We start from the raw sequence: 26056 nt of genomic DNA, 5'->3' as shown, positions 1-26056 counted from the left end.
GCCGCTGCGAGTGGCAGTGGAATGGCAGCTGCTGCAGCTCAGTTGTCGGAACTTCAGCTGCAAGTAGATTAAATGCCACAACCGCAAACAGACAAACTTGGTCAATTATTTTCAACGGCGGACACAAATTATTGATGCAGGCCCACCCCGTCCCGTCCCTGCCTACCGGGAGGATCGGGAACGGGTCGTCGGCGAGCCCGACCTGGAGTTTAAAAGCTGCCCGACCAAACCGCATCATCAATCTGGGGAAGTCTTGGTCTTGGTCTCGGACGTCCCTCCTCGAGTGAGAGCAGCGGAGACAATGGGCTCACCCCTCGCCGCTTTTCTCGCAAAAGGTCTTCATTAAATTAGTGAAATGAGCAAGTCGTCCAGGACTCAGCTGCAGCTCAACTGGAGGTGGCACACTGGGAAAAAGAATGGTACTTTATGGCAAGAAAGATATTTATATGGAAGTGCTCTTTAAAAGTTCATAAAGAAGCAGCAATGTGAGATACCTGCAACTTTTCCACTTTTGGCTATAGTTCCTGCTCATTTCTTCCAGTGCACGATCACGATGATGTCTTTTAAGAGGAGCTTGTTTCATTGAGGATCCTCTGGAGCCTCGCATCTGCGAGCAGCCGCATTTAATGTCACAAATATTTGTTGTCAACTGTCAATTGAGTTGGGCGCAGGAAGACACTCGTTTCGTGATACCAGGCGACTTGGAGCGATGCAACTGGTGACGACTTAACGAGAACTCCAGATAATCCCCGCTGCTGCTCAGCGATCAGCGATCAGGGATCAGGGATCAGGGATGCCCCGAAGAACTCCCAACTTCGATCTGATTCGATTGAGAGGAATCGCAAATGGCTTGCTAAATTGGCTCAACTGGCTGGGTGGGTCGAATGTTCGATTGAACCATCAATGTCTCATCAAAATGCACTCGGTTTTGGGTGGTGCTGTGGTTTTTTTTTAGCAGGGGAGCCAGCGACGCAGCTTGCAGCTATTGAATTACGAACACATTCGTTGCAAGTTTACAATTTCATTATCGGCGAATGCGAAATCCAAAACCAAAAATAACCAACTCCCCCCAGAAGCTCCCCACTTGGAGCCAGCACCATGATATGATGCAATGCCAAAATAGAACAACGCCCAGAGTTGATGGCTAATTTCGGTTTTTGTTTGTTATTAATTTCTGGTGCGGCCTCCCAAAATGTTGGCTTTTCGATTGCAGCTGTTTCAGCTGGTTGGGGAATTAGCATGTATTTTGGTGCAGTTCACCTCATATTGCAATTCATTCCCAGCCCGATGTTTCGTTACATTTTAAGCTGGCTTCAAAAAAACAAGGCACATTGCTGATTACTCTATAGTTTGGTAATTTATTGAGTTAGATTTCTTGTTTCAAATAGTTGTATTTGGATATATGTATGTTATGTCTTTAAGCTCTGGTTTGGCATTAAGCCTAAGTAGGCAACTCAATGTAGGAGTCCATCGATCAGCATCGATAGCAACCCAAACCCGATCCTAAGTCTTTGATGTGAGCCAGGCTCAGTTCCCGAACGGAACCTCTCCACTCCTTTGGCATTGGCATAAGATAAATGTTGGGACTTACGAGCTAAGAGTATTTTGAGCGATCCCCTCTTGAAGTGGGAGCCGGGATATCCGATAGATGTAGATATGTTATTTGAGCACGCTGTCCTGGGGAAAGTCTTATAATCTAGTGACTAGACTAGGGCATAAGAGGAGACACGTAAGAGGAGGATGCAGTCTGTGGCTTCCGCCTGGGATCATCCCATTCCGAGGTCGTTCATCAGGTGCTGCCTGATCACCTGGCCCTCCTCCTCGGCCAGAAGTTGAGCTGTGACCGTGTTCACCAAGTTGAAGGCGATTCCGAAGGCGCTGAATAGGCACCATACGCCCAGGGCCAGCCAGCGGAGTGGGCGTGGTCGCAGCCCACCATCCAGTTGCCGGAGAAGCAGCAGACCCACACTAATCCCGGCCAGAGCTCCGGTCATGTGGGCGATATAGGAGACAGAGGGTCGTGTCTGCAGCTGGTGCATCGCCAGTTCTCTTGAATAGAGGGCATACCCCAAATCGCAGAAAACTGTAAGGGAGAGAATATATATTTATGATTCCCAAGACCAAACTATGGTAATATGAATTACAACAGTGCACCTACCGAACAAAATCACAGCCATTAGCTGGAATACCCCGTGTCGCATCTGACCAAAGTTGAGCAACAGACTCGCCAGTTGGGCGGCCAGCAAGGCGTAAACGCCTCCACTGGCTCCCACCAGGAAAACTTCCGAGTCCACCACCGAAGTTCCCAATGAGCCGGCCAAAACTCCGGCCATATAAATGACGCCCGTTCTCAGCGATCCATGTACCAGCTCCAAAGGCACGCCGAATAGGAGCTGGGTGAGCACGTTGTAACCCAGATGGAGCCAACTGGCGTGGAGCAGGGCATAGCTGAGGAATCTCCAGAGTTGCAGGCGCTGGTCGGGACGATATACCAGAAGGGAATCCTCGGGGGGATCAGCACCCACCCACAGAAACACGAGAACCTGTGTAGTTAAGAATAGAATGAATGCTTCATTATAAGTTATATAGAAGTTGGAAAAGCTTTTTGTGACCCAGCAAAGAAAAAGGTATGCATACTAAACAACCATTTCTTGTAACCCGAACTAGTTCGGAACCACTTCATGAGCACAACTTCTGGGGGAACCCCCATTCCCACTCGTGGCAAAGAGGGAAGCAATAAAATCATCAAGCCCGCACAGCCGAGACAGCTTTGCCAGGAGGAGAAGGGGTGGCCAGAACAACCCCCAAAGGCGTAGACTGCCAGCAGACAGCGACGAGACGTCGCCATCAATTCCCCCCAGCTCCTGGGTTGCCCATTCCTCCCTTTTTACTCCAGAAACCCCATTATTCCCCCTCATTCCTGCCCAGTTCCCCGTTTTTCTGTGGCCTGGCGGCGTCCAGTCTGTGTGGTGTGCAAAAAGCCAGACGCGGAAAACAAATCGTAGACGTGTTGGATTTTTCGCACGCACTCTGTATCCCTTCATCCTTTCTGCCCTCCGCAGGCCCCCTTTCCACGTCCCCCATGGTACTCGAATATCCTTTAACCGGAAGCCAACTTCCATTTACAAAATGCACTGGGTGGGGAGCGAGAAGCTAAGTCGTCGTGTTCGGTGTGTGTGGCCCTGTCGGCAATTTGTTTGCCTCAAAAGTCAATTGCTAGACGAGATCTCTGTTGTGTGGGTGATACAGAGGGAATACTTGGGGGCCCTTCAGCTGGAGGTTGGGGTCTGAAATACGATACAGCATCTTTGTTATGGCCAAGCAAACAACCCTCTTCATCGGCCATCTCGTTTAATTTGAGATACAAAACGCGTTTCAGACGTGACTGCAAGTCGCTTGGGCATTCTGGCTCCCAAGTCTTTGGTCTTTGGGGGTTAAGTGTAATGAAAAGTGGACTAAATAAAATACTTTTGAAATGTGCTGTGCCAGATACTAACTGATCACTTTGAAAACTATCTCTGGCGGAACTTAGCTATTATTTTAAGGTACTAAAACTAGCTAACTTATTTGCTTAGCTGCTTTTCCCTTAAGCTCTTAAGCTTTGAAAAGTAATGAAAATTCTAAACTCGAAGATTGAGGATTATGGTATAATATGTAATTGCCGAGACAGCCATCAGACACAAGAGATCAGGGGTTAAATGTGCGCCCAATTCAATATGTTTGCTATCCCAAGGGTTGGTTGCACTGCAACATCTATAAGCCAACAATTAAACCCCACCAGAATGTTGTGCTTTTATATGCGATGTCATGGCAACTTCAACCCATCGCCGTCGCCATCCCCAACTCGAGGTCACCCCAAATGTGGCTGTTATGACCCTCAATCAACCCTCGACGGTAATCGCATTAAAAAGCGGTCACATTTGGCGCCCAACGTGGGGCTACTCACCTCGAGGAGCGTGGCGAGGATAATGAAAAAGGGCGGAATCCACTTGAAAGGCGTGGCAGCCCCTTCAAGATGTTTCGCCCTGTGATTCCCCCAATCCGGCGAACTGCTCTTGGATGCTGCTGCTCCGGATGCCCGCTGCACTGACTGCACTGGCTGCACCGCCATCAGCTGGTCACAGCAGACGCCCAGCACCAGTCCGGACCTCGACGACGACGGAGCCGGCGGCATTTGCAGAACGGTACTGGGCGGCATCTCCCCCTGCTCCACCGTTCCGATGAGGGGTCTATTTTTGGGGCGTCTGCCTTGTGACGGTGCCCCACTTAGCAGGAGCATCTGAGGCTGAGGCGGCTTCTGTCATGGTGAGATGAGCGGAATGCTGTCTGCTCCCGGCGGCGGCTGTCTGGACGAAAAAGAAAATCAATCACTTCAAAAAACTGTGGTGTATTCATATTATAACATAGCAACGAAACATTTTCTTGAGATTGGAGACTCTTTAGTATGCTTCTATAATAATTCTCTCAGTGTAGAAGGGGATTACGCGGTGGGCCAAATTAGCTCAAGGTTGTCTCTATTTCTGCGACTGTCTCCGGCTTTGACGACAACTGCAGCGCAATTTCTCCGCGACGCGTCTCGATTTGGCAGACGACGATGTTCGACATTGCCAGAGGCGCCATCATTCAGGTCTAAATCCCCCGGGCTCCTGCCCCCCTTCATCACCCCTCACTGCTCCCCCTTTTAATGGCACTAGACGGCCATAAAAGAGTCAAGAATTTATTTCTTTTTTGCACTCGCAAGAAATTTATTTCCGCTGCGGCAGCACCAAAGAAAAGAAGGCCAAAATGCAACCCCGAAAGTGCTCAAACTTGAGATTAAGTCGGAATTCGGAATTCCTAGCCGGAGGAAGCAGTCAAAGGAGCTGGCCAGAAGGGCCAGGGCAATATAATGCTAGTGAAATCTATGATCGTAAATCTTGAAATTAAATGTTGCATAAAAAAGTAATGTATGGTTGGAACTAATGGAGTTGGCTATCCATCATACATGCTGTTCCATTTTTTAGTAAAAGCGTCTTACTAGAGTTACATAACTGAGAGAACATACTTTTCTCTGCGGTGGACACTTAATCGATAATCATTTTAATTCCAAATCCTAGTTCTAAGATATATCTGAAGCTTAAGGATTAATTCCACTCTATGGGATACACTTGTTCCGAGCAGACAGCAAATAACTTGTAACTTGAGGCTTAACTAGTTTATGTGCATGTTTTGGTTTTGGCTAGTTTATGTTTTTGGTTATTTTGGACGACTTCCAGTTCTGGGCTCCCATGGCGTGTCCTGTTCCTTTTCGGCGTGTTCGGTTCGGTTTGGTTTTCCTGTAGTGTTGTGGTGCGCTGCAGTTGCTCTTGGTAATGAGTTTTAATGGTGATTACCTCTGGCCCAAAACAACTGGGATAGTGGAAGGTCCTGGCGTGTTGTCCTGCCCTCTTCTGTTGCCCGAAAACTCGTTTCACAGACGGAAGTGTTGCTCTCGGTCGTCCCCCTAATGATCCTGGCGCACAACTGGCAAACCGGTTAATGGATCCGAAAATGGGGACCGAGGGGCAGGCAGGCGCATGCCAAAACTGTAAAAATATCGACAGGTGTATCCTTAATGTCCTCAGACATCGATTCCTGCTAGCTTTGCCCGGCTTGTTCAACTTGGTCTGCCGCTTTTTCTGCTGCTGTCCTTGGCACGCAACTTGTTCGTGTGCAGGACACTGAAACGCACAATATCCTTGAAACAAACATCCAACTTCCTCTGCGCCCCTCCCTCCCTCTCTCCTCTTTTCCCACCACTCTTTTTATCCTTCTGGCCCCCGGTGTTTGCCTTCCTGCTCGGCTCATTTGGCAAAGGCAAAAATCGAAGTTCAACTCGCCGTTGAAGTTGATTATGCAAGCCAACCTCCTTCTGGCTGCTCCGCCAATGTTTTTTCGTTTTGCCTCTCGTTACACAGAAATAAAATATTAATGGCCAGGACATTTGAAATGTTTATTACCGGCGAAACGCAGGACTTGGTAAATGTATATAATATACTATGGCTAAATACAGTGACTATGATTGCCTCCTTATTTGGTTCGTTAAATATTGTGTGCTAGTTACAAATTAAATTTCTGCCTTCACAAATTTAGTTTGACACTAGTTTTTAATCAAATGACATTTCGATTGGAACATATCGCCCTTATTTGATCAAAAGTGGGCGGTAACTGGCATTTTCAATCTATTTTTCCAGTGACCCGTTCCTTGAGCTGCTGTTCTACATTTCTGAGTCGACCGCATTTTGTGTTTGCATTGGGCAAACATTTCATTTACATAATGCTGACTATTTGAGTTTGCATTATTTGCCAGCGGAGTACTTTTCTAAGGTTATCAAATATGTGGGGGTATCCATCCCCACCTATTTTTTACGTATTTCTTTTATTGATTTATGCGGTTCAGCGAGCTGGCTAAATTGGCTCGAAACATATTCGAAATTATTTCGCAGTTCCTGGGACGTTCGACGTTTTGCCGGCAATTACAGAGATATATTCCTCCTGAGTAAATATGGTTAGTTAGTTGCAGTTGGCCAGCGAAAGGGCGAGAGGAGACAACAACAAATTTAATTACTGAAGCCGCAGGGTGCACCACCCAAGAGAAATAGTGAGAGAGAAATGCACGGAAAAAATACATAATTACAACGCGGCGTAAATGCCTTTGGGTCGAGAGCAAAAGTTATGGAGAGCCAGTGGGCGGGTCGAAAAGTGAAAGAATAACGAAGAAAGTTACGTTAACAAAACGCAACAACAAATGGACTGCAGGCAACAACAAGACGCTCAACATGAACTACCAACAATGACGAGAAAATTATTATAAAACTATAATTGAAAAATGTCTACCAGGTGGGTGGCTCTTGTGTCGGGTGATGGTGGGATCCAATCTAAAGTTACGGTAGCTTACACAGAAGAAATCGATCTACGCTTTTCCTAGCAATCATTCAATCGTAGGCTTATCAGACATAACCCAAACTTTTCGACTTTTAGTCCAAACTAACAGCTACCCATCTTTAAAGACGGCAATATTATACCAACATTTGTTGAAAAGGCGGAGCATTACGTTTAGAAAAGAAGATCGGGGTCACCAAATGGATTATTAGCCCATGATCAAAGACATACAATTTTATTTTAAGAGCGAGTAAAACAATGTAATTTAAAGGTCACCCATGGGAGCTTTCACTGTACACCAACTCTGGGAATTGTTTTCACTTTTTTAATTTTTTCAAAGGTTTCTTTTCGCATTATTTCTATGAGACGATAATGAAGCGTTATGAAAGATGTGCATGGAGAGCCAAAAGGGGTGGGGGCTAGTCTAGCTAGTGAGGGGGGGGGTGCCAGGGAGGCTTCGACGCCCAAAGTCTTAGTTGGTTTCACAATAAAATTCCGACAATTGAAGCGAATGCGATTAAAAGTCGCGCACGCCATCACAGAAGAAAAATGCGGAGAGTGGAGAGTGGGGAGTGGGGGGGAAAAGTGAGAGGGGGCAAGTGGAGCATCGCGATAGCCGGCGACTGGAATTCTCAAGCCGAGAAACCGAGAAACAACGACCCACGCAGGCTTCAAAGTTCATTTCCATTCGGGTTGCATGTCAAGTTGCAGTGGCAAAGGAGTGAGGAGAGGCGCGTGTGGGAAGCAGGCTAGCTCTGTCTCCGTCCGTCCTATAGCCATCTCGCTTCCTCGCACTCCAATAAGTGGTCTTTCTCTTTGCTTTCAATTTAATTGTAATTTCTTTTGTGTTTATTGCGTTTTTGTGTGTCTGCTGCTTACGTTTTAATTTCATTAACTTGTGTTTACTGTGTGAAACACTTGCCCTTACTCGGACCCCCTTCCTTCCCCTCCCCTTTGGTCAGCCACTGGCCCATAAAACACTCAACATAAAACTAAGGCCACAAAAGTTTGCCTCTGTTTCTGTTCTTATTGCTCAAATTCAACAAAAGAATGGAGCACAATCTGCTCTCGATGTCGAGTCAAGATTTCAAAGATTTAGAGCAGTCAACAACCAAATTTTCAAAGCAGCCAAAGTCTTTGGTGGTCTAAACTTCAATAGGGCATGATGAAATAAAGCTGCAGAAAAAATAAACCCAAGATAGATATTTTTCTTACTTTTTTTTTCAAAATGTGTAATTGTGTATGAAAAAAATGTGTAGCCATATTTCCCATACCGGGAATTGAACCCGGGCCTTCCGGGTGAGAGCCGGATATCCTAACCACTAGACAATATGGGACTTGGGATGCAGAATCAAAAACAGTTTCAAGAATTTCGGTAATATTATTTATAGATGTAATGTCTGAAAATATAATTCAAAATGTAGATATTTCCTGGAGTATTACCCTGAACAACTAAAACCTGTATTTTGTAGTTTTTTTTTAGAATGTGTATAAATTTTAAAATAATTTTTAAAAAAATAATCTGAAACCATATTTCCCATACCGGGAATTGAACCCGGGCCTTCCGGGTGAGAGCCGGATATCCTAACCACTAGACAATATGGGACTTGTGTTTCTTTATCGTAAAGGTTGTTTCGAGCTACGGATATTACGTATCCCTATATTTAGATGAGAGATATACGATAACAGTTTTTATCGATCTTTGTGATACTTTCACCTTTATTTTAATAATAAGAGTTCTTTCATTCGATATCTCAAAATCGGTCAAAGTGCTGCAAAAGTCTAAAATGGGATCTCAAGCTTATGTCAGAAAACACAAAACAGCATGACAATATTTGTTTATTAAAAAAAAGTGTGAACCATATTTCCCATACCGGGAATTGAACCCGGGCCTTCCGGGTGAGAGCCGGATATCCTAACCACTAGACAATATGGGATATGAATACTTGGCGCGCCAAAAGCCAACTTCAGTCGCGCGCCGTTCAAGATCGCTTTTTGCTCGTTCGTTTGACTTTGGAGATTATTCTGATCCGTCGTTTATAAATAGCCGCTGAATCATTTAGTGTTGGTCAGAAAATCGAAACTCGATGACGAATGTAAATTACCTATCAGATCGGATAGGATTGAAATGGAATGCAGAACGTTGGCATATGATTATTATTTTGCCGGTTCGTGATCTGCGGAAAACCGCAAGCTTGCCTCCCCCTACTTTACCCTTTGCTTTCCTCGGCTTGCTCTGTCTCCCTGCTTAAGTATTTATGTCTTTTCGTATATTTCTACGACTTCGCGTCAATGCACAAATCAGTTAACGTCCGGCAGACGACAACGGACGATGGACGGTGGCAAGCGGACGGGGGACGGACCTAATCACCTGCAGCGACAAAGACACCACCGACCGAACCACCTGAACCACCTGAGCACTGCTGTTGTTGCTGCCCAAACAAGTGCACCGGGTATCCATGTTTATTTTACGGTTCAACGATTATTACCAGTTATTGTCTAATGCAGCCGTAAAAGGGGCCACCGAAGGGGGCAGGCGGGAGAGGTCACACGCCCCACCACCACCACCAACAACAATCCCACCACAGCACCACCGAGGCAGACGACGAACAGCAACCACAGGCAGACCGACGACAGACAGAATCGGGGGACAAGGGGTTCTCTGGACAACTTTGGGACGGCAGTAGGTGTTGCCTGCAACCACCGATGGTGCAAGGTCCAAGTGGGTGCGAGTGCACTGAGAGAAAGTGGTGTATACTAACTATAAAGTGGATAATATAGTTGATGTTGAAATATGTCGCATATGTAAGATAAACTCCAATTCAAACATCGATAAGCCTGCGAAATAGTCAACCCTTTTTTCTCTCTCTGCATTGGCTCGTAGCTGTGTAGGTTGCTCTTGTGGTCCCTGCTCATTTCGCTATCAATATTTCAAACACGTTCCAAACTTTTGCCTTTTTCAGAAGGGAGCAGAGTCCAGTAAGGGGACATAGGGAAGGGGGTCAAAACGGAAGTTCACACGGAAATATAGGAAAAATACAAGAATAATAATAAAACAAAAACGAAATGTTCGAAAGACACCAGACGAGCATAATGCTCGTACATACCGTACATACAATCAAAACGGAGCAACCAAAAATGTGAAAAATGAATCACGCAAACGGCGGAGCAGATCGAATCGGGGTGGCTAAAGTTTCATTCAGTTTGGAAATCGAACATTCAGAGATATATGTACAAGAAGTAACCAGTCGAAAAGGGGAGGCCAGTTTCGTAATATGGCAACTAAACGAAAACGAAAATGAAAATGAAATGAAAACTACACACAGCCGAAATCCAAAGACGGAGAGCCAAGTATTTGCGGAATGCCAGGAAATGACAAACACTTTGGCTTGAGGCCACTGCAAAGATTGTCAAGGAGAATCCAAATGTGGGGGGATTAATGGTGGCAGTGGATGTGGTTGCTGGGCAGACGATGACATATCAATAAATTAGGCACGCAGGCGATTAAAGTGCGTGGCCCCACGAGACGAAGTCTAGACGAAGGAGAATCCAATTAAACACCCACATGCAGGCAGAACAAATTTGGCAGATAGAATTTTCATATATACAAAACATATATTTTCGAACTCTTCAGTTAGATACATGTCGAGCAGTGCAGATAACCAACTGAAAACCTCTAAATTCAAAGATACTTTTACGTATGGCCAGCAGATGGCACTCTGAGATCACAGCTTGAGCTTGATTTATGGCATGAGAATTTCGCCCGAGTCCGATCTAATAAATATCTATGGAAATTGCAGCACGAACTCAGCGAGACATTGTGATAATTAACTTCCAAGCTAAAGACTCAAAGATACAAGTAGCGCCGAGCAGGTCAATTGCCCCTCCCCCTTTCTCCCAACGCCCCTCTTTCGCTTCTCTGCTGATTGTGTCGAGTGAAGCAAGTTAATGCAAAAGCCATCAATTAACCCGCTTTTACCGCCGAGATACAAAAGTATCTTTCGCCGCTCTCGAACGGTTGCTGCGCCGCGAGATGCAACGATTTGCACGTAGTTCCGTTAGCTAATTGGAAGCTGATCTGCCATCGATTTGGTGGCCACTGGCCAGGAAGGAAGCCGCGCGGAAATTGCCCAGCCAATGGAACATTGACCCAGGGCAGGAATTTCATCCGTCCCCGCTGGTTTGCCGCCCCATGAATAATTAATTTATGATTTTTCCCATTGTAAATCATAACAATTAATGTGGCTTTAAGTGGTCAGCAGGCAGCCAGGAGCAAGGAGCAGGGGTGCGACATGACCATTGCCTAGGGCGAGCAGCAACATCAAAAGGCAATTATGCGCCCTGAATCCGCTGAGTGGGTGAGCAGTGAAAAATGTTAATGGCAAAGCAGCGAGTGAAAAGCGGGCAGAATTCGCACGGTAATGGAAATGAAAATGGAAATGGCTTGACAAGCCTTTTGTTCTCGTGTTTTTCTCTGGGATCCAAAGACAAATAAACAGCAGATTGCCGAGAAAGGAAGACAGGAAGGAAGGGATCAGTTGGGGGAACACAAGAAGCCAAGAGGAATGTTCTAAAACGAGACAACTCAAATTGGTGCTTAAATAGTTCGTACTTAAGCAAACAAGCTAAAGATTCCATCACAGAATGAATATCATGGGTAAATGGTTTATTTTAGCCCTTTTCTCCTGGGAAACAAATTTCAAAGAACCATTTCCCAAGGAACGTGCTCAGGGCTTTTCCAATAAATATTTGCACTCGTTTTCCCCTTATGATTTCACCGCTGGTCAAGCGGTTTTCCCAAGCTAATGTGCGATCCATTTCTCGTGCGACTTTCCACGAGCCGAGAAAATCGCGCGCATAAAGGCAAAGGCGGCGTCATTAATGGGTTCAATAGCAGCGCGAAGTCGGTGCGAATCTCCCCTGGCCGCCCCTTTTGGAGCTCAATGAACTGGTCCCTGCCCCGCCCCGATTATCACATTTCGATTAGCAACGACTTCGGCTCCAAGACGGAACTTCGAGCCGAGCTGACCTGCCAACTGGCGTTCATAACCACATTAGCACCGCTGGCGCTGCCCTCGACCCGCCGATGACCCACCTGCCGCCACGCCCCCCGCTCTCCGCCCCTTTGGTTAGATACTCTATCGCCGATCTACATTCGCTTCCTCAACATTCACCAACATTGTTGCCGCAGTCGGTGGGCCCGTTCCGCCCCCTTTGCCGCCTCTTCTTCGGTGGACGCAAGCGGCGCCTACCTGTGCCGCCCCCTCTCTTCCCTCCGTCACCCATCACCCATCCCCCTGCCCATCTGCCCCTTCCCCGTTCGCTCCCCTTTCTTGGCGTGGTAATTATTCGCGCTCAGGTGAGTACGCGAGTCTGCAAAGCGTAACTTGTAGCTTGTAGATACATCCACGTATCTCTTCGCACGCATCTACATATGGAAAACTGGGGGCATGGGCCGAGGCTGGAAACTGTGAAGTGCGCTAGAGATGGGCAGGTGCATCAGCAATTAGTTTAAACCTTAACTGCCTAACTGTTTCAATGAGCAGTAGTAACAAACTTTTATAAAGTATCCATCTAATATTCTAAGAAATATTTCAAACTCCAATGAATTATGCTTGGCATTTCCTGTTGATATCGTAAGCTTATCTGGGCTCGTGAGTCACGCGACCATCGCTGCGGTAGATGGACAAAAGTTAATCACCGTTGCCGTTTAGCTCAGTGAGCTTGTTGTTGGGGCTCCGCTTGGATCTCGTCTGGGAGCTGGAGCCACATATGCTATATGGTGTAGCTGTTGGCTCGCATAGTTTACATTTTATAAGTTAATTGAGTTAACTGTGCAGCGCTCTCACTTTGTGGTCATTTGCAGATGCAGATTGGCCGGGTATCCGCCAGATACGTGCGCACGATTGCATCTATCTATCTATCGGATGCAGCGCTGATCATCGGGAGCAACTATCTATGGGTGGTCAGTGCACAGGCCCTCGGAGAGAACCGCTTTAATTATAAATACTTTCTCGCCTTTTTGTCGGCGTTTGTAAATCTGCATAATTCGTGTTGCGGTTGCAACCATTTAAATTAAACAAAACCCGAAGGAAAAAAAAGCAACAAACAAGCGGCGACCAACAATTTCTGCTGTTTAATTGCCAGAATATTTGATTTCCCATACATATACATGCGTTTTCTATGTTTTTTTCTTATTGTGCTATTTGTCGGGCATTTTTGTGTTTTTCTCGATTTTGGTTTTTCAGCTTTGGTTATTTGTTTTTTTCAGGTTTTTCACATTGTGTCAATGCAGAATAATAACCCAAATAGCTGTGATAACTCTTTGTAAACGATTTGCGTTCGGTTTGTCCGTGATTTTTGCTTAATTCTATCATAAATACTACATGACAACGCTGCGATGCATTGGATCAAATGGTTTCAGTTGAAACATACTCTGTTTAACAAAAAAATATTGACATGGAATATAAGCTAAAAATCAAACATAACACTGATTTCTTTAGCTACGTATATTTAGTGCACTTTCTTTGAAACTAAACACCCACTTAATGTGAATTTTTTGAGTTATGCAACTGAGATACAATGTCGTGAAATTTCAACCACTTGAGATCTGATTAATTACATTGCTAAACACAATCTTCCGCTAAATAAATAAGTAAATCTTCCGCTGGCAAATATTTGTCACATGAGAGGCGTCTCACTTTTCGCAAAGTGCAAATAGGAAATACCCTAATCCGCGACACCTTCGTCATATACAAATTGTGTCAATGAATCGGCTTCGATAGTTGTCGACCAACTTCAATTGCTGACGTCAAATACTTTGGCCCACGTTCCCCGTGTGAAACTCGTTTTGGGCCCCGAACTCGTAACCCCTCCCCCTCCCTCGCATTTTTTTCCTATCGATGCGGACTTTCAGGTGTTCGCATTGCGTGGGCCTGACTCACTCACCAGAACTCACCTCAACGCGGTGCGGATTGGTCTGGGTTCGGTTCTCTAGAGAATGTGACCCTGGCTGGGTTCCGTTTCACTTTTCGCCAGATTTGTAAATTTTCAATCTCTTATTCGGCTGCACTATTAACAGCATTTGTTGAGACGGTTTAGTGTCGATTCACACGTCAGATGGATGCGTACAGTGCTCACTCGCTAAGTGGGATCGCTATTATACTCCAATGCTATCGATTGTTACAAATGAATAGTGTGTACTTTAGAATCCATACTAATCAACAACTTTATATACCAAATAAACTAAATCTTTGATTATTTATTTATTATTACTTCTAATTTCGGTGCTAGCACTGTATCTGTAAATGTATCTGTATCTGTGGGATGCATTCTTAGCATGTTTGTTTGTGGCTCGCACTGCAGTTTTCGCAATCGTTTGCCTTTGTTTTTGTTTATCGCCAGTCCGCGAATCTTTGCTGTCTTATCTTCGGCTGCTCTTCTTTCTTTGGTTTTGCTCTCTTTCTTTTGTTTTAGTCGCGCGCACGAGTTTTCACCTCTTTCGAACAACATTGATGAATGAAAAGTGTTGGAAAGGGCTGAAGACAGGTGGTGGTGGAGGGGGAAATCGTAAATCGCCGATAAGCGATGAGTGTGCGGAGTTCCCCTGGTGGCTGCACTTTTCAGCTTGTGATTCATATTCCGCAGTTGCATTTGTATTTGCACATTGCGCTGGTTAGGCAATTTTCCGGCCGAATCCCCTCCCCCTCTAGTAGCTACGCCCCTGTTCTTTCACTCGAAGAACACCCCTTCTGAGTTTGGTGTGAAATATTTACGTGTAGACAACATTCCACTAACTGCAGTTGCAATGGCAACTAAAGACACCGTTTTCCTCTTCTCCTTGGCATTTTTACCCACATTTATTTTCGGTGCACTTCCGCCTGCCATTTGCCAGGTTGCCTTATCCTACAGCTCACCTGTTTCCCCCAACCTGTGCTTAAAAATATAAAAATAAATCTGAGGAAAAATGCTTGGCACTGCAGGTGAAATACCCTGGAATTGATACTGCAAGCAATATAGCTAAATATCTATAGATATGAATAACAATTTGTGAGCTAATTCTAAGTAGAGTATCTTTTTCATAACCAAAAATAGTAATTTTCCCATTCAAAAACTACCTAGCTTCACTTGCACACTTTTCCGAGCAATCCGACTGTTGAAGTTTGTCACGCAGGCGAAACCCGTACCAAAGGCATGTGGATCCCAGCATGCTTTTGGACCCTTGGCTGCTCCATCGAGGGTATTTGGCATAAGGAGTTCCTGCGCTATTCATCTGCGCCTTAGTTCGGGCATAAACATTTCCTAAACTTTTATCTAATTCAGCAAACTGCAGCAACAACGTCAGCTTCATCCATTTTGCTGCACGGTTCCCAAGACATTTCCACATTTTCCGAGTCATTGTTCTTGTTGTTGTTGCTGTTATTGTGTGCTCCATCTTTGAGCTTTTGTTTTTCTTTATTTATTGTTTTTTATGTGGATCTCTTTTTTCGCATTTTTAGCGTGTTTCAACTAGTTAGGCATTCAACTTTTCACATCGCTGCTCTGCTTATTTTTTGTTTTTCCGCCGCGAAGGTTTTTCCTTCAGCCGAGTGTGTGTGTTGTTGTTGTGTTTGTTTTTCGGACTTTTCGTTTCGCGTCGGTTTTGTGCAACACACACACACACACACACGCACGCACGCCACTCGAGTTCTTTGTTTGTGTCGCCCTGAGACTTTGGGGCGCCTCAGCCACGGGGGGCGTGGCTGGTCGGTGGGCAGTGGGCGGGGGTGCAACTTCGAATGGTTGCATAATCCGGCAATTTCGTGCGCAATTTATTCAATTTCTTAAGCGCTAACTAGCACCATATACATATACTTGTTATTTGAAAGCTAAAACTGAAGAACTATTATTAAAATTTGATTAAAAGTTTAAATTTTTTATTTGTTAACATTTTTGGTTTAGTTGCGTAATAATTTTGTACATTTCGCACCTCAGGCATAAACTGCACTGATTTATTAGCTCTGTTTTGTATGCGTTTGTGCGAGTATCTCAAAGATACCATCTCGTATCTGTATCTGTATCTGGCGTGTGCGTGTGCACCTTGGCCGACAAGACGAACTACAAAACTGCTCGAGCCATTGTCTTGCAACAGCTCAACTTGAAACGTCTGCCTAGATTAATGCGAATGCGAGAGGGTCTGACACTAATGAAGGTCAAAGGTGGCCCAGAAGGGAAGGGGTGCGAAGGGGGGTAGGTGGAGACAGCTTAAGAATGATTAAACACTATAAACTGTTGACTTCTGCGCTGAGATTGCGCTGGGAAATGGGGGAGAACAAAACAAATCAGTTTGCTGAACTTAATAGCAGTCAGAAGTTTGGGCCAAATTCAGTTTGGTAATTAAAGTTTTACGACTTGGATAGTAATTTTAATTCGCAGCTTAACTACGCTCCTTTGATTTGAGTTAGGAAACTATTTCCTATATATGTAATCTTCATAACTTTTCCACTTCTGCACACGTTAGTAAAAGAAAAGTGGCCCAAACTGGGTAAACAAAACTAAGCCACCCCGAAATCAGAAATCAGGTCTTTGGGTCTTTTTTCGACTTTTTCTTTGTTTGTTTCGCTATATTGTTTTTATTTTCGACGTTGCCTCTCGCTCTGACGCGTATAAAAGCAAACTTGACACATTTAAAAACTATATATTAACAAACAAAAAACGAACAAGAGACACGAAAAATTAAAATGCATTGCGTACGATTTTTTCAAGAATAGCCAACGCATTAATTTTTTCGTATTTCCATGCACTCAACAAAAAACAGAAACTTCGCCAGTGACAAAAGCCCAAGGCAGCTGTCATTTTGTCCATGATTTGTGTATCTGAAACGACTCTTGATTTTGATTTTGATTTCCATTTTGTCTGCTTAGCAAAAGTTTCGCGGGAAAAAGAAAAATTCGGAAAGTGAATAAAATTCGCATCGATGCGATTGAATGAGATAAATCAAAGTGTAAACAAAAGTGAGCCAAATGTGGCGTCTTCGCGCCCTGGAGACACACGAACCTGGTCGGTTTGGTGGCAAGATGGATGTCCAAACTGGGAGCTCGAGGCCCGCCCACACGCATAGGAGACCCTCTCCATCGATCGTTGGCCACTCCTGCCTACACGCACTTGTGTTTCCATTCGAAAACGAGACAATGGAAGTCGAACAGCCAACCAACCAGCCAGTAGCTGGCCAAGAAGTTGCCCAGAAGTTGGCCAGAAGTAGCACTTGTCCGAGATACCACAAAAGATATCGAAAACGGAGCAGGGCAGCCCACACACATACAGAAACCGGGTGAACCGGGGGAGATTTCAACGGAAAGTGCTTGCCATTTGCTGACAGCTCGGGCACAAACGGTTTTTAGTTAAGCCCGCGCTCCACGTTGCGTATACGCAATGTGCGACTGGCTGGGAATGGGTGGCAGTAGTGGGTGGTGGCATTGCAGTTGGCCCGCTGCAAACGGCAGCAAATACGGATGCCGAACGACAAGCACAGATGTTTTTACAACCCAAAAGATACAAAGCAGACACAGATACTGATGCTGAAGCTGCTGCCGCACTGACAGATGCAGATTTACATGCACTGAAAACAAAAACTAGGTTGGCTAACCAACAAGATTGTTTCTGGTTTCCGGTTTCAATAGACATGTGACATTTACGCCACTCAGCGTGGAATTTATAAACAAATATTATATATATTATATAGTATTTTTCACACCTTGAAGTCTCCTTTATTTTTTTCAGTGCTCGCTCTAGTCAAATACGTTCAGCTCAGCATGGTTGAGTTTGGAGCTGAGTTTTGCCAAGTTTTAAGCCGATGGATTTATTTTTTCGGGGTTTTGTCGGGATCTCCGAGGGTAAGATATGGAATAGATGGGGATTCAGAGTGGGAATCCGAGGCGGGGGCGTTATGACTTACCGAGGGGGTGACGGAATGGTTGACTCTTTTCAGGCCATCCGGGGGCAGGATTACGTGAACTGGTTGCAGCTTCTATTTTATTTCTCTCGAGGATGAGCGACAAGTTACTGCGGCAGTCGATCCGAGCAGTAAATGGCTGGCGGTACGACTGTTCGGTGCTTTTCCACTAAGTTTTTCCTCGGGGCTTTTCCTCCACTTTTCCAGCGAACCGTTAGTCGCGCGTGCTGCCGCCGGTTGCCGTTACAAAGTACCGTTCACAACTGAGCTCGTTTTTTATGCGGCCCGATACTCTTATAGATTCGCAAAGTGCCGGCCTGGCCAAAACCGAAAGGGGTAGAGCCTCCTTACCGGAGGGGTTACATGTGTGTGTTTGAGTTTTTTTCCATTTTGCACCCCTTTTGAAAAGCCGGCTCTTGCTGGCCAAGGTAAGAAAACCCCCTGCAAACCACCGCCCCCTTTTGAGCCACCCTTTTGGACAATAAAGCCAGGTGCAGCAAACATGTTCGAGGTTCGAACGCGTTGCCAAGTTTTCCTTTGTCGTGGCTTTTTGCTTTTGGCCACCATCCGGTGAACGGTACACGTAAGGGAGTCACGTGAGCAAGTGAGAGGGGGCGAACGAAGGAACGAAAGGGAGAGGGATAGCAAGGAGCCAGCTGGCTTTTACCGGCAGCTGCAGGTGCGACAGAGAGAGAGGAGAGGCGGAGAGCGAGAGAGGGAGACAGTTGCAGATGCAGCCGCCGACGGATAATTAACAAGTCACTTATTAAGTTAGCACAACCCAAAACACCTTAATCCCTTTTTGGCTAATTAACTCAATTACTGCATTACCAAATGTGCAACAATTTGGGGAAAAACAAAAAAAACGAAGCTTGGGCTTATACTTAAAATTATATCTGACCCAGTATTGTTCACTTCAATATCTGCTCGTTTGCAAACTTAATAATAATTAATAGAAAATTAAATAGCTTTGCCAATACTTTCCCTTTGATGAAAAGAAACAGCCAACGTTGATTTCTGGCCCCTGATAAATAAATCAAATCACTTCGGTCTCAGCTGCTGTTTTCGCCTTGTTTATTGGGTGTCAAAAGGTGCATCCATCAGATGCGAGCTACAAGATACAAGATACGAGACACGAGATACCAGCTAGCAGCCACGAGATACTTATTTATGTGGGCTATCTCTGGCATCTCTTGGGAGCAGTCATCTCTTTTGTATCGCGACTTGTTAACATATCGAGTACGATTTTGATGTCTTGTGGCCTCCATCCTCCATCTCCCTGCTCAAATAGCAAATAGCAAATAGCAAATAGCAAACAGCAAACATCGAAAGGGCCCAGATACACTTAACAATTGCAGAAGCATCTTCATCAAATGGGCCTCATTCTGCTGCCGCTGACAGCTGATGAGGGCGCTGCCCGACCCACTGTTCCGCCCTAGCCCCCTCTCACTCGCACACAGCAGCTAGCTCACTCGCTCGCCTGGCGGAAACCATCTCGATTCACGCAGATTGGATTCGAATTGACTTCAAGATGAATTAGGTTGAATGGGTGCTATGGATCCTTTTTTCTAAAATTAAGGGTGCCTAGAGAATAACTGTTAATATGGGGGTGCTGTCCGCAAAGGGTTTCCTCTGAATTAGGTGCTAGATACTATGATATTATAATGAAATTAAAATTAAAATAACTAAAACTAATTACTATACGATGGGAGTTTCTTCCCAATTACTAGATAGTTAATATGAAGAAGGTAGCTTGATAATCACCAAACGCTTTGCTTTAAAAAGCTTATAATTAATATCTTGTGCCGCAAATGTTTTTCCAGCGCGACCAAAGAAAACACTTTCAATCCAATTCCATTTCGCACGCTCGTAAAAAAGAAAACGCAGGATAAACATTTGCTCATAAAAATTGCATCGGCTAAAAAGACAATTTTGTAAGCTGTTATTGTTTCGTGTTTTGTATATTTTTTCCACGCTCATTTTCACTCTCTCTCATTTATTTTTTATATTTTCTTCAACGTGTTTAATTGCAGAAAAAAAATTAAGAAAATGAAACGAAAACAAAGAAAAAATCATAAAAGCCAAAAATAATACACACAAAAACAAGGTGAAAATATTGCGCAAAGCAAAAATAAAAAATCACAAAAATAACAAAAGAGTCTACAACACAAAAATCAAACAAATTCAAACAGCCAGCGAAAAGCAAAGGCAAAAAGCGATTTATGCAAAACACAGATAAGCCGTAAGGTACAGGAAAAAAAACAAAGACGATTAGGCGATTTAACGCACGCAAAATAAAATCCAATAAAATGTGATTACGGCAGGGGGGAGGGAGCGAAAGGGACGGGGCGAATCGAACAGATGTTCGAACAACAAAAACATCAAAAATAACAGTGACATGCAGGGACGTAGGCAGTGGAATTTCGGGGGCTTTGGGACAAATCCAAAGACCTCAATTCATTGAAATGGGTGGGGGATGAAGAGGGGCATACTTAATTTATCAATATATGCTTATTGATTGTAGTCCCCCTCACAATATCCTGCGGACGCCACTGTCGCTTCTCCTTCAACTTCTTCTCGTGCGCGTTCTTGTTTATTTTGTTTGCTGCTCGTGCCAAGGAAAGAGATGGCTAGCTGCCAAGATATCCTTTGACAGGAAGAGAGCGAGGAAATCAAGGATTTCGGCCAACTAGTTTTTCGGCCTCACCTGCCTCTGCCACATGCCGCCGCTCAAATTTCGTTTTTTTTTCGCACTGCCTCCGCTTCTTTGAACATAAAATAATTATTATGACATGCACCGCCCCCCGAACCCCCTAACTCCCTTGCCCCTGTGTCTGCTTCCGTCGCAGACGGCTGAAAAGAGAGGGCAGGTGGCGGAGCGACAGGGAGGGCGATTTAGGCATTCAAAAGTGCAGAAAAAGGAACGAGAATCGAGGTACAGTAGCAAAGGTACTTCTTAGATACAGTATCTTAAACTAAGCAATTGTTTTTGATAATCGTCATCAGCGAAGCGAAAATAGCATTCAACCACTTCCTATAAATACCATGATCAATATTTCTATAAATATAAACAAAAGGCACCAAGTATATGAAATACTTTCTGTAGATAATACTTTGTTTAGTGCGGCACCCAAAAAATATTCTATACCGCCAACACAAAAAGTGTTAAAAGTGTTAATATCTTAAAAAATTAATATCACCAATGTATTTTGAGTGAGAAAGTGAGACAGGTACAGTGTGCACGAAGGAGACAGAGGACACAATCTGCTGCAGCTGCGAATATGACGAGTGTCTTTTGTGCGATTCATTCTGTAAAACAACTCTAGACTCTAGTGGCATCCCCTCCCCCGAAAACCCCTTTTTTTAACACACTCTGCGCATACAAATTCGAAAGAGTGGAGAGGGGGGAGGGGGGAGTGGACTGTGGCAAGCGGAAAACGGAAAGTAGCCGGCGGTAATTTTATTGAGAAATCCGAAAGGAAGAGGGCACAAGCCAAGAAGTACGAATGTTTGAGGAATGCAACGCCTGCCGCATAATAACAACAACAATGCCACTGCAAGTATCGGATACGAGTGTCTCGGGATGGGGTATCTAAGTATCTTTCGGATGCATGTGCACAGTGGGCACAACAAAGTTGCTCCCACAAACGAAATAACAACAGCACAAGAATAGAAAAACAAGAAGTTACATGCTCTTATACGGCCAAACATGTTGCGCTGCTCCGCCTCTCAGTTGTTGCAACAGCTGTTCGAACACGTTGCGTAGTAGAGTGAGTATAAGAGAGCTGGGCCACAACATGTTCGAAGACAAGTGTTGGATTCGCTGTTATAAGGTGGAAACTGGTTGTAGGAAGTGGTAGTGGCAGTGGAAGTGGAGGGGGAGGTGCACGCAAAGATGAATGACTGGGACGGCGAAACACGATCATTCATGATCGGTGGTGAAATAGAGTCAGTTATTTGTGCAATTCGACTGTTTATGTCATTGGTAATTGTTAATACTTCCTTAACCCAAACTGCGTTTAAACATAATAATGGACCCAAAACACTCAGGCACCTCTCAAAAGTTCATCAATGAGCTAAATTTCCATTCAGTAAAATGCGAAAACAAAGTTGTGGAAAAGTACTACCGGTGGTTCCTAATGGTTTATTGGCCCGATTAATTTGTGTGCCTGAGTAAACATTTCGATTTCCCTCCCAAAGGAACGACGCATTCGAAACAAACAATTACGCATTCTGCCCATTTTTGCCGCCTCAAGTTTTGGCTTTTCCCGATGGAAGTCCATCCCATCCATCCATCAGCTGCTCAAATTCAGGCCTTGCATCCCGATCTCTTTTTCGCATCCCAGGACCCAACTCCTTGCTGCTGGGCTGATAACTTTGGCAGAGCAACTGCGCCCTGTCCATTAATTCAATGTAAACCATTCAAATGAAATCCATTAGAGTTTATATTTCAGCCATAAAATGTTGGGCTCCTCGCCGGCAGTCGGTAGCTCCAGCTCCTATGGGCCATCCTGCGTCCTGCGCTCCTTCTCGCTTCCCCACACATGGCCCACTGTGAAACTATCCCTCTCTCTCTCTCTCTCGTTCCTGTGCCCACACACAATGGCCTCCTTGCCCGGCCAATGCCATTTTGAAAAGCTTAGCCAAAAATATTTGCATAAGATTCAAACTGCAGGCAAGAAACGTTTTAAAACCCCCCTGCCCCACTCCGCCGCTTTCGCCCCCGCATTGCAGGCCAAAATAAAATGCAATTTAGCCGAAATGAAACAAAATAACTTGACTAAAACAACCACCACCCCTCACCCCCCTCGTGAGTGGCTTGGCCGAAAGTTTTGTCCAAGTTTTCGGCAGTCAAATGTGGAGTTCATATTTGCGTTGGAATTACCCCAGACCCATTCCCTCCCCGCTGCCTAATTGTATGAAAATACTTGGATCCTTTGCTTTCTGGTCCTGGCCAAATGGGAATTTAAGCCCGGCAGGAGCACACAGCTCCCAACGCGGCCCAAAACTAAATGAAAACGAAAACGGAGGCAAGGAAGTCAAGGTGCCGCTCGATTCCTTGACTTTTCACTCGCAGATGGAAAATGGAGGAGGTCTGTATGTGGAAAGTAAGCTTTGAAAATAATCCTAAATTAAATGAAATTCCTTTATGGCTCTTCTTAATATTAATTCATTATAACTAGAATTTAACTTGCTGTATCTTTACTTCATTAAAAGTAGACATCTCTTTCGTGGTGATTTCTTGCAGGATCTGGGCGAGAAGAAAGTGAGAAATGGAGAGAGCAGTGTGTTCCAGGGATTAGGAGAATGTCACTGTGGCTAAAATCGTAGAATTGTGACGTCAACCGAGTATTGACTGGACAGAAACGAGTCGGGAAATTGGGTGGCTGAAGTGGAGGATGGGATAGTTGGCTGGGTGGTTGGTCAGGAGATTTGCTTCTGCAGCAGCTCCAAGTGCAGCCGAGCATTTGACAGTCCTGGCATATGCAAAATTTACATTCGAATTAAATATTTGGCACCCTTTACAACGTACGTACATATGAACAAACATATATATGGATACATATCCATAGCCCACTCCCAGCCGCAACCACAAGAGTCGGACATCTCTGGACACCCGGCGGTCGGGTGTTCCACCCACTCTGCAATTTCGGCAGATTAACTTTATCCCTTTTCATGGGCTTCTGCTACCCTCTTGAGGTCGCATTTCGGTTGGGGTTACTTGGAACAATGGAAAGGGTTTATGCGATAATAGGGATTATAGCACTGCAGAATCATATAATTAGATTTTATGATATTCCTATATGTAGTCTGCCTACTTATATCTTTTTTTTCTATTTTACAGGGTATCCTTCCGCCTGTACCTTCCATTTCTGACTTGCTTCTAATTCTGAAAACACAAAGTTGCTAGTGCCTTCTTCTGAAGCTCTGCCACCTTCCCACCCATTTTTCCTTTAATTTTCCGGTTTCCTTTCATCTTGCATGGTTTTTAATTAAATCAAAATATGTTGCACCAGCAAACTGCATGTCCAAATGACCGAAAGAGGCAATAGCAGTGGGCGTGGTCACTCCGATCGGAGCAACAGCAATGGCGATTGCCAGTTGGGTCCAGTTGCCATCCAGAGAACCCAGCACTCGGGTCAGAAAGAGGCAGCATCTGCGGATGACCAGGGCTTTTTGGGTCAGGTTACAAAACCCGTTTCCATGGGCTCTCTGTTCTGGATTTGAGATTCTCTATTCAGGTCTCCCTCACTCGCTCACGCGCGTCTGTGATTGGAAGAGTCGAAAAGTGAGATGCCGCGCTACCTGCCATTCGCCTTGTCCGCTGTCCGTTGTCCGCTGTCCGCTGTCCGTTCAACAGAGATATGTGGCCCACAGAGTCATCAAGTCGCAACCGCATCATTAATAAGCCTCCGAGTTGGAGGTTTAGGGGTAGGTCCTTAACAAACAGAAGGGGTAGATCCAAGCCAAGTAAACGGACGGCCTAATGGTTAACACGTCGTGGCTAATGAGGCGCAACCGAGGGAATTTAGATGGTATAGTGGATGTGGAAGCAGGGTGATTAATCTGTGGGAATTCGAGGATTCTCAGGGAACTGTTTGTTTTGCCATGAAAATAGTTTTATAATTGTGATTCCAAGTTTTCCATTGCAAGGAACTTCACTGTTCTATAGTAATCTCCAGACCAGTTATTCAGAACTTTTCCAAATTAATTCCATATATTTTTAATTGCACCTGCCCACGAAGCATTCTAAACTCCAGCTGCAGTTTTTTCAAGCAAAAAGAGGAGAAAACTTCAAAGAAGAGTTCAATTTTCGAGCCCACTCAGCGTAATAGCAGCGCAGATAATTCCCCTCTTTGTTCTTCAGGGACAGAAACACTTGTCGGCTGAGATTCGAGATTCGAGAATCGAGAGTCTCGAGTCGGAGAAATACACAGAGAAATCACAGGGAATTCAATTGCACTCGAGGGAGCTGGCACCGAAAATAGAAAAGTAATAACAAGGAACTTATGCTAATAGCGCGTTCCAAAGAGCCAAAAGAAAACAAACAACCGACAACAACAGGCGGCAGACAATTCATAAAAAGATGTACTTGGGGAAAAGCGGGAAAAGCGGGGAAATGCGGGGTGAAGGGCAGGCGGGAAGGGAAGCAAAGAGGCCGCGACCTCGGGGTGTAATAAAAATTAGAGTGCGCAGGCGCAGCCGGAACAGGAGTCTCGGAAATATGTTTATCAAGGCTGGGAGTGGAGAGGTGCGGAGGAGGAGGAGGAGGCTGCGGTAGTGGGGGAACCTTTTAGGCACCATCATCAGTCACTGGGTGTGCAGCACCCAAAAAGGTGGCAATAGATCTTCCTCCTGCGGTTTCAAGGGGCGGACTTCATAAATCATCTTCTAATTGACTGGATACCTTAGTGGTATTCCCGGGAAATAACTTAAAGACTCCACTAAAGATGATCTATGATGGAGCAGCGTGGGTAATAGTTGACATAGGTTAAGTACTGAGTAGGGAGTATTTTAAGGGTACTTAAACAAGATCAAAGTTAAATTAAGTTAGTATGAGAAATACACTCTAAAGTCATAAGTGGCGTAGTAAACAAGCATCTTGAGCTGCCATAATTAAGCAATCCGTCTTCGCTGGCCAGATCGTTGGCCAGATGACCTCTCAACCCGAATTGGGGTTGCCAAGGGGCGAGTTATCACGCCCACTCCCAGTGATTTCCTTTAAATATCTCTGCCCGTGCGATGCATAAACAAAATCCGGATTCGGCCAGCTGCGAGTGATGGTGCAGGTGAATTCTTCTAAATCACCCTGTCCACTGCCGACCCTCCACTTTGCAGATGAGCTCCGTAGGGAGCTGGGCAATTTATTACCTGCCATTTACCGTTCCTCATTATTAATTGCAAGGCAATTAATCAGTTTTACTTGCGTTCAACGAGGCGTATACGCAACCCGCTCCCCCAATGAAAATTTGAATGAATTCAAATGCAAATTGCCGGAGTAAACAAACATTCTTGGGGAAAATGGCGGGAATGACTTTAAGACACAGAAAGCGACGCAGTGTGAAATCGGAAATTGGTGTCTCCGCCACGTGTCCCCGTCCTGGTTTTCCTCCCAATCTCGGGCTGCATGTTTGTCCGCAGGACGTGGCAATAAAATGCATCGACAGCTCCCCCGCTCCCCCTTTTATGCTATATATTTCTATTCGATTTGCAAGTTTCAGCTGC

General features: G+C 44.9%; 1 protein-coding gene and 3 non-coding genes across 5 annotated transcripts; all 4 read right to left on the bottom strand.

The window, feature by feature from the left end:
- Positions 1-1331: 1331 nt before the first annotated feature.
- LOC117140600 (protein rhomboid) lies at positions 1332-18089 on the bottom strand. Of its 2 annotated transcripts, none has more exons than XM_033303610.1 (4): positions 17834-18089; positions 3947-4346; positions 2159-2543; positions 1332-2083 (listed from the first exon to the last, which is right to left on the bottom strand). In XM_033303610.1, exons 2-4 carry the CDS (start codon positions 4277-4279, stop codon positions 1767-1769), a joined length of 1035 nt encoding a protein of 344 aa, XP_033159501.1. In that variant the 5' UTR covers positions 4280-4346; positions 17834-18089; the 3' UTR covers positions 1332-1766. The 2 variants fall into 2 exon arrangements, with proteins under 2 accessions (XP_033159501.1, XP_033159502.1); XM_033303611.1 differs by having other exon boundaries at positions 3947-4342.
- Positions 8166-8237, bottom strand: Trnae-cuc. The gene has a single exon. It is a non-coding gene; the product is annotated as a tRNA-Glu (tRNA).
- Trnae-cuc lies at positions 8435-8506 on the bottom strand. The gene has a single exon. It is a non-coding gene; the product is annotated as a tRNA-Glu (tRNA).
- Positions 8766-8837, bottom strand: Trnae-cuc. Its single transcript has one exon. It is a non-coding gene; the product is annotated as a tRNA-Glu (tRNA).
- Positions 18090-26056: the final 7967 nt, after the last annotated feature.

Source organism: Drosophila mauritiana, chromosome 3L (assembly GCF_004382145.1).
Source record: "Drosophila mauritiana strain mau12 chromosome 3L, ASM438214v1, whole genome shotgun sequence".
NCBI lineage: Eukaryota > Metazoa > Arthropoda > Insecta > Diptera > Drosophilidae > Drosophila > Drosophila mauritiana.
Note: the sequence above shows the minus strand (reverse complement) of the source record. Positions and strands in the feature narration are given on the sequence as shown.

Coding starts and splice junctions, on each gene's coding strand:
- LOC117140600 (XM_033303610.1), bottom strand. CDS start 4,279: ATGCTCCTGCTAAGTGGGGCACCGTCACAAGGCAGACGCCCCAAAAAT. Junction 2,544..3,946: donor TCCTCGCCACGCTCCTCGAG/GTGAGTAGCCCC, acceptor TTAACTACACAG/GTTCTCGTGTTTCTGTGGGT. Junction 2,084..2,158: donor AATGGCTGTGATTTTGTTCG/GTAGGTGCACTG, acceptor TCTCCCTTACAG/TTTTCTGCGATTTGGGGTAT.